Genomic DNA, 12,344 nt, shown 5'->3' with positions numbered 1-12,344 from the left:
TTTTCACTTAGTGCTCAGAGACCAAATAAAAGGTAAATTTCATGCTTCCAATAATTTTTAGTCAATGTCTTCTTACTGTAAATCTCATAACATCACGACATTATAATAAAATAATGTTATACTGTCTGTGTTGGTCTGTCATACTTATCAAGGCTGCTTCCTATCATGCCTAGTGCTGCTGGGATAGGCCCAGTCCCCCCACAAACCTGAAATGGATTGAACAGCTCGGAAAATCTTATAATACTGTATATTTTGGCGTGCATGCTTCATAAAGAAAAACTACCATTTTAGCCCTTGACTATGACTTTATAAAATCACAATATTTAATGTTAAAAAATGCGAAAATACTTTTGATCACTTTTTCATTTCATTTTTATTAATCAAATACTTTCTCAGAAATGTGTTTGGAGTGCTTTGTCTGAAAAGTACAGTACTGAGTAAAGGACTCAGGCCAACCAAGAGATTTTTTTTTAAGATTGCTCATGAAAACACTATAAAGAATGAGAATAAATACAAATAAACATTAATACAATAAAGTTTTATATGTGCAGGTTCTCTCAAGGGTCCACTACAAAGCTCATCGGATTCAAGTTAAACAGGTAGTGTTTAGCTGAAACACGTGGGCTAGTCGTGCAGTCAGCCAAACAAATGGGTGTGTTGTACGCTCATCATAAATAATGAGGTACCCTCAAGGAAAGGTTTGGAAATGGCAGAACTAGCACACTTTGTCAAATTTTAAGTTACAGTTTTGTGGCATTCAGGCTGTCAAAAAGAAATCTGTAGATACTAAATGAAGTGGAAGAGCCATCACATTTCTGCATCTAATGAAAAGTATTTAATGATTGCTTCTTTAACAGACAGAAAGAAATCCAGCAAAGTGTTTAACCAGCATCAGAAAGAATGTGTCAGAATATACTTTGTGCACTGTGGCCTTCAAAGAAATGGTCTTGCAGCTAACAAACCATTGCCAAATTTTCCCCTGGGGACAAATAAAGTAAGTCCGTCCATTCCATCTATTCATCTGCCTGTCCGTCCTCTCGCTCTCTCTATCTATCCTTGTAGAAAGGCAATAAGCAGATAAGATTACAGTACATTAAAAGACCATACAAAATTAAGTGACAGCCAGTGGCACAGAGTTCTATTGAGCAAGGAGTTCACATTTGAAAATTTTTATTCACAAAGATCCCAGTATATAAGAAGAACAGCTGCCAGGAGGTACTGTACATTAATGCATGTCTGCAGTTTTGTGTGAAACATAACGGCAGTTCTGTTATGGTCTTTGAAAACATTCAAATCAGCTGTATGGAGGGTCTGGTCAAAACGGAAGAAATAATTACTGTTAAAAATGGAGTATTTTCTTTAACAGAACAATAATATCAAAGGGACCTCAAAATATTGTATAACACTGAATTTGAATAGCATTCTACAAATGGTATATCAGGAAATATAATGTAAGTACAGTGCATCCGGAAAGTATTCACAGCGCATCACTTTTTCCACATTTTGTTATGTTACAGCCTTATTCCAAAATGGATTAAATTCATTTTTTTCCTCAGAATTCTACACACAACACCCCATAATGACAACATGAAAAAAGTTTACTTGAGGTTTTTGCAAATTTATTAAAAATAAAAAAATTGAGAAAGCACATGTACATAAGTATTCACAGCCTTTGCCATGAAGCTCAAAATTGAGCTCAGGTGCATCCTGTTTCCCCTGATCATCCTTGAGATGTTTTTGCAGCTTAATTGGAGTCCACCTGTGGTAAATTCAGTTGATTGGACATGATTTGGAAAGGCACACACCTGTCTATATAAGGTCCCACAGTTGACAGTTCATGTCAGAGCACAAACCAAGCATGAAGTCAAAGGAATTGTCTGCAGACCTCCGAGACAGGATTGTCTCGAGGCACAAATCTGGGGAAGGTTACAGAAAAATTTCTGCTGCTTTGAAGGTCCCAATGAGCACAGTGGCCTCCATCATCCATAAGTGGAAGAAGTTCGAAACCACCAGGGCTCTTCCTAGAGCTGGCCGGCCATCTAAACTGAACGATCAGGGGAGAAGGGCCTTAGTCAGGGAGGTGACCAAGAACCCAATGGTCACTCTGTCCGAGCTCCAGAGGTCCTCTGTGGAGAGAGGAAGAACCTTCCAGAAGGACAACCATCTCTGCAACAATCCACCAATCAGGCCTGTATGGTAGAGTGGCCAGACGGAAGCCACTCCTTAGTAAAAGGCACATGGCAGCCTGCCTGGAGTTTTGCCAAAAGGCACCTGAAGGACTCTCAGACCATGAGAAAGAAAATTCTCTGGTCTGATGAGACAAAGATTGAACTCTTTGGTGTGAATGCCAGGCGTCACGTTTGGAGGAAACCAGGCACCGCTCATCACCAGGCTAATACCATCCCTACAGTGAAGCATGGTGGTGGCAGCATCATGCTGTGGGGATGTTTTTTAGCGGCAGGGACTGGGAGACTAGTCAGGATAAAGGGAAAGATGACTGCAGCAATGTACAGAGACATCCTGGATGAAAACCTGCTCCAGAGCGCTCTTGACCTCAGACTGGGGTGACGGTTCATCTTTCAGCAGGACAACGACCCTAAGCACACAGCCAAGATATGAAAGGAGTGGCTTCAGGACAACTCTGTGAATGTCCTTGAGTGGCCCAGCCAGAGCCCAGACTTGAATCCGATTGAACATCTCTGGAGAGATCTTAAAATGGCTATGCACCGACGCTTCCCATCCAACCTGATGGGAGCTTGAGAGGTGCTGCAAAGAGGAATGGGCGAAACTGGCCAAGGATAGGTGTGCCAAGCTTGTGGCATCATATTCAAAAAGACTTGAGGCTGTAATTGCTGCCAAAGGTGCATCGACAAAGTATTAAGCAAAGGTTGTGAATACTTATGTACATGTGATTTCTCAGTTTTTTTATTTTTAATAAATTTGCAAAAACCTCAAGTAAACTTTTTTCACGTTGTCATTATGGGGTGTTGTGTGTAGAATTCTGAGGAAAAAAATGAATTTAATCCATTTTGGAATAAGACTGTAACATAACAAAATGTGGAAAAAGTGATGCGCTGTGAATACTTTCTGGATGCACTGTATGTTGTGTATGTTAAATATGTCAAACACAAAAATAATTTTCACACAGCAAAGCTTTATTCACTTAGTGCTTTGAAAAAAATAACAGTCCTGAAAATATTACTGACTACTAAATTACCTTTTTGAAATTGTCTTTTCCAACATATATGTCAAATTAACTCCTTTTGGTGGGTAAGTGGTTACACAATAATTCTAGATGTGTGTACAACTCACAATCTCAGTATTAGTTTGAATATATTAATAAGGGTGAAGAGAAGTTGCTTGTTTCATTACTATACTTGCTCTTCTTTTTCTATCGTATATGTATTCACCAATACATTTAGAACTTTAACCAATAAAAGCAGCAAAACTGCCTTTCTGAATTAAAGTGGTCCAGTATGTAAAGGTGTTCATGAAAGTAAAGTGTCTGCTATGTATCAGACAAAAATGTTTATACCTGAATGGAAAAGTCCTCAAGCCAAATAAAAAATAAAGCAAAAATCAGTATTCCCGAAGGAGGCTGTTTCCTAACCCACAAATACGACTGTATTAAGCTTGAAAAACAGCCCCGGTCTTCGATAATGTCACTTTATCAATTAAATCCTACTCTACTAGGCTTTACTGTGATAAACTGTGCAATAAAGAATGAGTCAGGATGAGCAGTCACCAGTTCTAGAAAACAGAAGTGTTTGCATTTGTTTAAAAGAGCAGTGCTGAATGACCTTGCATTATTTATTTATCAGTAACCTGTCCTGTCAAAGTCACAACACAAACTCAGCAGTCCTGACAAATGGAATAACAACAGAAAGTTCAGCACATTCTGAGTAAACATTTAAACTGAGCATTACTTGACAAACTCTTAACTCACAAACAAGAGAAAGACTTCAATTAACACGACTACTTGATCAACTGGCATCCTGCAAATAACATGTCAAATGAGAAGCAGAAAAAATATAACTACTAATGATAGTAAATTACATTGCTAAAAATGGAACTTTCAAATGCTACCAAACAGCCAATGAAGAGTTTTAAGTCTTGCAAGCAGAAAGGCTCCTGTCGTGATCAAAAGAGAGTGAAAATGAGATATGCTGGAATGGATTCATTTGCAGGGAGAAAAATAAAGGCGACTTTTTTGTTTTGATAGTGAGGTTAGCTTGCCTGTGAAAATTCACATAAAATAATCAACTTTTGCTTTTGTATTGACACAGATGTGAGTTTTCAGTCTGAGTTGTAGCACTCCTTTCTATACGTGCCCATATTTTAGCACGTTTTTGATAAGTAGACACTAGTTGCAATGCCAGAAAATGAATTATTGTCCATCAATCACACTGTAATTCATGTAGCACAAACTTTGATACAAACAAAGATAATAAACATGCTGTAGTTTGTGAATGCAAAAACAATACAAACATGACAGCAATTAGAAGAAAACTACAATCAACATGTTAGTCACCTTTAAACTGCTAAAGGGTAAATAAAGAATAGAATTAGGTAAGATGTTAAACTTAAAGTAGCTGCCAATTTCTAGATTGTTTCTTTTGAACAAAAAAAGTGAAGCCTCATAGACCCCCAGGGTTAACTTCTGGTTATACGGATGAATATTGCAGAGGCAACCTATGGACCTACCAATAAATTCTCCAATTTGCTTAATTCCGTTTACCGAGTTTGTGGGCTAACTATTCTGGCTGCACTAAGCATAAGGCAGGAAGCAGCCGTAAACAGAACACCAGCCCATTACAAGGCCTGCTCACACTCACAAACACACACACTCAAAGGGTCATATTTGTTCAGAGAATCCCAAGAAATTTCTTTGCAGTTGTGGGAGGAAAACATGTTATATGGGAGATGCAGTCTCATAATGTAATGCTGCTACCATATCTCACACTATGTTAATCAGAAATAACAGCATTTTGACTACTGTATATTACATTGATTTGAATATCCTTACAAAATCTATGGTATTCCAGACAAGACTCCGTATTACCTGGCAGACTGGTGACCAGCTGATCTCTGATGAAGTCGTCGATTTCCTCTGGCTTTAAGTAGCACTGCCCATCTGGCTTGGCTTTGCGGGTTGCCATTCTGGCCAGCAGAATGTTGGAAGCTAATTGGAAAAAAAGTAAAGGTAAATCGAAGCTCAAATACCTCAAATAATTGACACAGTATATTAATATATATGACTTGCAATGATGTATAAGCCTAGGGAATGATAACGCAAAAATGTGAGATAAGAGAGGCAATGATATGAGACTGTCAATGTTTATGAGAAAGATAAAAGATCATATTTTATTCAGCTGAGTTTTAACAGTACGACATAACCACCAATATTCATGTAAATACGTCAGAGTAGTAGTCGTATTGTCATACGTACAGAGTACAGTGAAAATCTTACTTGCATGTCTGAACAACATTGCAACACGTCATCACTCTCTGGCTCTGGCACTATGATAAACAAGGATCCTTATAACTCAAGATCTATGAAAATCCTAATACTGTTAGATTATGTTTCAACTGAATTGTTAATAACTAAATATTTACCAGAAATAAAATAACCAAATATGACAGCAGTTTTGGTTAAACAAACCAACTACAATGATTATCAGTAAATGTGCAGGAAAAGCTTATTGTAGGAGAAACTACCTCATGCAGCAAAAGCTTGATGTAAGTAAAAAGGAAATGCTTGCATAAAATAAAACAGAAATATCAGTTGACATTCTATAAAATTATAGCTAGCACTGTTATGGATAGTTCACCGCACCTCACTCTGCGTACCTCACTTTAATGTCACAAAATAAGTGTTAAAATGTACATACAAGGTTTTACTTGCAAACATATAGAGGCTACTCCAGCTACATTCATGGAAGTGTGGGGGATTTATTTGGTCTTTCTGTGTAAACCTCTAGTACTAGGGTGTTGTACCGTGTTAGCCATTATGAATGTAGAGAAAAGCCAAGCAAAATGACACCTTTTATTGGCTAACTAAAAAGATTACAATATGCAAGTTTTCGAGGCAACTCAGGCCCCTTCTTCAGACAAGATGTAAACCTCTAAACTTACTGTCACCAGCTTATGAAACTCACTCAAAAAGTGACAACCTCAACTGAAAGTCTTAATCTTCAGATTGCATGTCTCCTTCCCACCACTTCATGCTATTGCTATTGATTCTGCCATAGAAGACGTTATTTTCTGTTTTCAAAGTGATTCCATTGTTTAGGTTGTTTTTCTGCACACTACAGAAAAAAGTAATACACTTTTGGACAGCTCTATACGCACTGTGGAGATGTCTGCATCACACTTTTTAAGGCAGGTTCTACTAAGTAGTGAATCACAGCTCATAATTGATGAGACAGGCATGTTATACTTAGATGTAATTTGTCTGAGTCATCGTGCCTGAAGCATTCCCTTCCACCTGCAATATACAGAATATGTATGTGCTGTAATATGGCAGATGAAGTAGAGATCTTGACAATTTTTAAAAAGAATCTCAATAAGATATAGAGACAACTTAGCTATTAGTTAACCAAATAAACTTTATGGACTAAATGGTCTTTCATTTGGCAAACTTATTAGGTTTTTTTGGAAGTAATTATTATTCTGTAGATTTGTGCCCATGCAACTTATAATTTGCTCCACTCTGCAAATGGAAAAAAAAATGTCAGCTGACTTTCACTGAAATATTCAATATTATTTCAGTCCAAATGTACAGTAAGCAATACTTAAGTCTAACACATAAAAAGTGGTTTTACTCATTACCAAAACATTTTGGACTAGAGAAGATGGAGTGCATCCAAATCCTATATGTCCAACATGTCACGTGAACATCTAATATGTATATTTATTCCTGTGATTACCATGCTTAAGGAAACATACCCATCCCAACTGAGGCTGTGCACTTTGTTTTCTCCTTGATCTCGGCACGTACAGCATTTGCAATGCAGTCTGGAGTAAGTCCTAGGTCAGTCAGAATGTCTGTCACATCTAAAAGGGCTTCATCACAGCTCACAGCTTCAATCTCATGGGTGTAACTGTAAAGACAAAATGGACATTGACACCCCAGTTTAAAAATGACTAGCAGTTAATAATTGAATTAATATTGGAAACTTTGATTGATTTTGTTGGTTTTACAGTTTAACCATAAATATCTGCTACCAAGTCGATAGTTCCTTAAAAAATAACATCAAAGACTAGAAAAATATTTTGAGCATTGCTATGATTTTTATGAACAAAAATAATTAAGGAAAGACATTAAAATTTTGTAAGCTTAATGAAAAACGTCAAGTGAAAAAAGACAGGAACTGGAACTTTAAATACAAGTAAGAAATACAAGCAATGATGAAAAGAATAGTGTTTGGCAAATTGTATAGAATATTACATTACAAATTACCAACAGCAGCCCTTGTGACTCCCACCTGGATTCAATGCAGGAAAGTGATATTTTGAATTTGTAACAAGAAGCATATTTATTTTAATGATTTTACAGGTTGCTTTATATTTTTATGTACAGTACACATCATCTTTTGAAGGTTACAAGTAAATATAATAGAGAAGGGTTATGTTATCACTAAGTTCAGTTGGTAAAAGAGAGGCCTCAAAACAACCCTCTTAATGTGAAAAGAAAAAGTAAAGAGCTAAGTTTCTTTTTCTGAAGAATGTTTTTACACCAAAAAGGAACTATCATTTAGTTTTATCCATTCATTGTCCAGATCATTTCTAATGAGGCCAGTAGCCCTGGATTAGCAACTAAAAAACAAACTACTTTTACTGCCAAAACATTTTTTACTGAAGATAAAGTATAAACAAAATTTTAAAAGACGCCCTATTTCAACGATTGTCTCTCTTTTGAGTCTCATTTCCAATTCCACTCTAATTACTTCAGTTTATTAAAACTCTTTTTTTCCAAAAAGCTGTTATGGGGTAGGCAGGCTGAGGATACGTTTCATTTATCCAGAAGGAAATGCTTTACAGTGGCAGAGAAGACAGAAGCATACTGTTCTTATTATTTGATTGGCTCGATGTTTGAGCTTGGACTATACACTTGAAGTCAGAAGTTAACATACACTTAGCAAGTGAGTTTTAAAGAATTCACCCTAACTCCTCCACAGACCTTGTACTAACAAACTATAAATTTGACATATCGTTTAAGACATTGCTTTGTGCACAGCAAATGTAATTTTTTCCAACAATGTTACATTTTTATTGACCATATCACAATCCCAGTGGGTCACAAGTTTACCTATACTTTGTTAATATTTGGTGGCACTGCCTTTAAATTGTTTAACAAATGTTTTGGGTCACCTTCCACAAGATTCTTACAATAAGTTGCTGGAATTTTGGCTCATTCCTCCAGACACAGCAGGTTCGTAGGCCACACGCTTTTTCAGTTCTGCCCATAAATTTTCAGTCGGAACGAAGTCAGGGCTTTGTGATGGCCACTTCAATACATTGACCTTGTTGTCCTTAAGTCGTTTTGCCACAATTTTGGAAGACCCATTTGCAATTCAGAAAGGCCCACAAACAAACAGAAACCGAAAGCCGCTGCAGTAAAGGCCTGGCAGAGCATTAAAAAGGAGGAAACCCAGCATCTGGTGATGTCCATGAGTTCAAGACTTCAGGCTGTCATTGCCAGCAAAGGGTTTTCAACCAAGTATTAGAAATGAACATTTTATTTCCAGTTATGTAATTTGTCCAATTACTTTTGAGCCCCTGAAATGAAGGGATTGTGTTAAAAAACTGCTTTAGTTGCCTCACATTTTTATGCAATCATTTTGTTCACCCCACTGAATTAAAGCTGAAAGTCTGCACTTCAACTGCATCGGAGTTGTTTCATTTAAAATTCATTGTGGTAATGTACAGAACCAAAATTAGAAAAAAGTTGTCTCTATCAAAATATTTATGGACCTAACTGTATACATTTATATTTAAAGAGAGCAGAATTTTACTGAAACAAAAGTAAACCAGTAAGGAGAGTTATTATTACCTTGCTAAAGTTTCATACATGGTCAGTGCCACTTCTTTGTAGGCATTAAAATCATATGGGACAGACTGAAGGCTAGGACACAGCTTCTTGGCTTGGCCAAAAAACATGCCATTCTTAATGCCTGCTTGCCTGTTAAAATATAAATAAAATAAAATATTAACAATAGATGTAATTACATTCATTATTATGCAATTATAAACATACAAATGTGACAGCCAGGAATCTTTTAGGATACATTTGCACAGCTGGATATTGCAGCATGTGCACATTTTTATTTTTCCAAGTTTCCTTATTTTAGATTGCCAACTCCCACCACATACATTGAATTAAACTGAGGCCCAGGCTTTGTACCATGATGTAAACAGATTGACAAAAAAGCCAAGACTGTCTGGAACATAAATGCAGAAAAGTTCTGTAGGTTAATCTTTCAATAGTACATCTATAAATATCAAATTGAAAACGTTTGCAATTTAACTTTTCAACATGCATACTGTTAGAGCTTCTATAACAGTATAGACGAATACAACTTGGTGTTTTAAACAGTAATATTGATGCTGGCGACACATGGTTGGTCAAATGCAAGTACTAGAGAGTATATCAATAGGCACTAAGTATGGCTGCTAAGATCAGGCACCAATTTACATTAGGGGGGTATTTTTAAAAGTTCTCTCTTTAATAAAGGTAAACATTTAGACATTTAACCATAATCATTCTTGAAGATGTAGGTTAAAACTTATTTTGAGCTAAACCAGAAATTAACAATTGGAAGTGCACTATATAGAATATTCTGGGTGTGTGTATTTAGAAATAAGATATAGAGGACAAAGCATGAAAGTGGATATTTCCCAGCAACAGATGAAATACTTCAGGTAGACACTTAATTTATCAAATAAACTGTAAATAATTATCTTAGAATATTATAAAACAGTAAGAGAATATACTGAAAGAATGATTAAGATAATGGTAATGTGAAAAAATTAATGAAGTTACCATGTGTTTCTATGAAATGAGGTATAAAAAAAGAATAATTCTGAACTTCAGATACACCTTTTTATTTTCCTTTAAAGAAGCCATTTAAAATTCTTTAATTTTTCAAAGTAAGAACATTTCAATATTCACAACTATTTGTAAAGAAAGTTGTACTTTACTTTGATAACTTAGGAAGTTATTTACAATCACAACTATATCCAAGTAAGTCTTCTTTAAGGACAATATTTAAGAAAGGCACAGTTTTTGTATCCATAGCTGCTATTTAGGACACATTCTGCATGGATGGTTGCACCGCAGAAGTCACACTGTCACTGGTGTGGCAACTGATGGAAGTTCTTGGATAGCCAAATGACATAGTTGTCAGGGGAAACTTGAATTGCCTTCCCTGCAACATCAAGTTATTCTGTCATGTAAGGAAATCGGTCAAGGTCAATTCCTCAGTAGAAAGAGCACATTCTGAATTGTTTCTGTGATAAAAGCTATATCACAATAGACCAAGTGAAAGGATTACAGGGTCACCAGCTGCTCTCAAAGGTAGGCTGTACACAGCGCTGAAGCTTGAAGCATTATTAAAGTAAAAGTAGCCTAGTTAAACTCTGCTAAGCAGGGTATAAAATATAAAGTACTAGCCAGAGGTGGCTGCAAAGCTGCCTGAAAGGAATCTTCAAACCTAAACTCAATAGCACTTAAAACATATCAGGTGAGTATAAAATAAATATGTGGTAGAGAATGACCTTTTATGTTTTATATATTTATATATACAGTACTGTGCAAAAGTTTTAGGCAGGTGTGAAAAAATGCTGTAAACAAAGAATGCTTTCAGAAATATAAATAATGATTGTTTATTGTTATCAATTTACAAAATGCAAAGTGAGCGAACAAAAGAAAAATCTAAATCAAATCAATATGTGGTGTTACTATCTCTTGCCTTCAAACCAGCATCAATTCTTATAGGTACACTTACACAAAGTCAGGGATTTTGTAGGATTATAGTCAGGTGTATGATCAACCAATTATACCAAACAGGTGCTAATGATCATCAATGTCACACGCAGGTTGAAACACAGTCATTAACAAACAGAAACAGCTGTGTAGGAGGCTTAAAACTGGGTGAGGAACAGCCAAACTCTGCTACCAAGGTGAGGTTGTGGAAGACAGTTTCATGTCATGGCAAGATTGAGCACAGCAACAAGACACAAGGTAATTATACTGCATCAGCAAGGTCTCTCCCAGACAAAGATTTCAAAGCAGACTGGGGTTTCTAGATGTGCTGTTCAAGCTCTTTTGAAGAAGCACAAAGAAACGGGCAACATTGAGGATCGTAGACGTAGTGGTTGGTCAAGGAAACTTAGTGCAGCAGATGAAAGACACATCAAGCTTATTACCCTTCGAAATTGGAAGATATCCAGCAGTGCCATCAGCTCAGAACTAGCAGAAACCAGTGGGACCCAGGTACACCCATCTACTGTCCGGAGAAGTCTGGCCAGAAGTGGTCTTCATGGAAGAGATGCAGCCAAAAAGTCATACCTCCGACATGGAAACAAGGCCAAGCGACTCACTTATGCACGAAAACATAGGAACAGGGGTGCAGAAAAACGGCAGCAGATGCTCTGGACTGAGGAGTCAAAATTTGAAATATTTGACTGTAGCAGAAGGCAGTTTGTTCATCGAAGGGCTGGAGAGCGGTACAATAATGAGTGTCTGCAGGCAACAGTGAAGCATGGTGGAGGTTCCTTGAACATTTGGGGCTGCACTTCTGCAAATGGAGTTGGAGGTTTGGTCAGGATTAATGGTGTTCTCAGTGCTGAGAAATACAGGCAGATACTTATCCATCATGCAATACCACCAGGGAGGCGTATGATTGGCGCCAAATTTATTCTGCAGCAGGACAACGACCCCAAACATACAGCCAAAGTCATTAAGAACTATCTTCAGCGTAAAGAAGAACAAGAAGTCCTGGAAGTGATGGTATGGCCCCCACAGAGCCCTGATCTCAACATCATTGAGTGTGTCTGGGATTATATGAAGAGACAGAAGGATGTGAGGAAGCCTACATCCACAGAAGATCTGCGGTTAGTTCTCCAAGATGTTTGGAACAACCTACCAGCCGAGTTTCCTTCAAAAACTGTGTGCAAGTGTACCTAGAAGAATTGATGCTGTTTTGAAGGCAAAGGGTGGTCACACCAAATATTGATTTGATTTAGATTTCTCTTTTGTTCATTCACTGCATTTTGTTGATTTATGAAAATAAATGATTAACACTTCCATTTTTGAAAGCATTCTTTGTTTACAGCATTTT

General features: G+C 36.9%; 1 protein-coding gene across 1 annotated transcript in view; it reads right to left on the bottom strand.

Annotated features, from left to right (window-relative positions):
• rev1 (REV1 DNA directed polymerase) overlaps positions 1-12,344 on the bottom strand; it is a 225,400-nt gene that overhangs the window by 28,448 nt on the left and 184,608 nt on the right. Inside the window, exons 10-12 of the mRNA XM_028800617.2 lie at positions 9,056-9,184; positions 6,949-7,103; positions 5,063-5,182 (exon numbers count right to left, since the gene is read on the bottom strand). Of these exons, the coding sequence (XP_028656450.2) occupies positions 5,063-5,182; positions 6,949-7,103; positions 9,056-9,184 (404 nt within the window). The remainder of the gene's footprint in view (positions 1-5,062; positions 5,183-6,948; positions 7,104-9,055; positions 9,185-12,344) is intronic.

Source organism: Erpetoichthys calabaricus, chromosome 4 (genome assembly GCF_900747795.2).
Source record: "Erpetoichthys calabaricus chromosome 4, fErpCal1.3, whole genome shotgun sequence".
In the NCBI taxonomy this organism is placed as follows: Eukaryota; Metazoa; Chordata; class Cladistia; order Polypteriformes; family Polypteridae; genus Erpetoichthys; species Erpetoichthys calabaricus.
The sequence above is the reverse complement of the archived record's forward strand: the minus strand, read 5'-3'. Positions and strand labels throughout refer to the sequence as shown.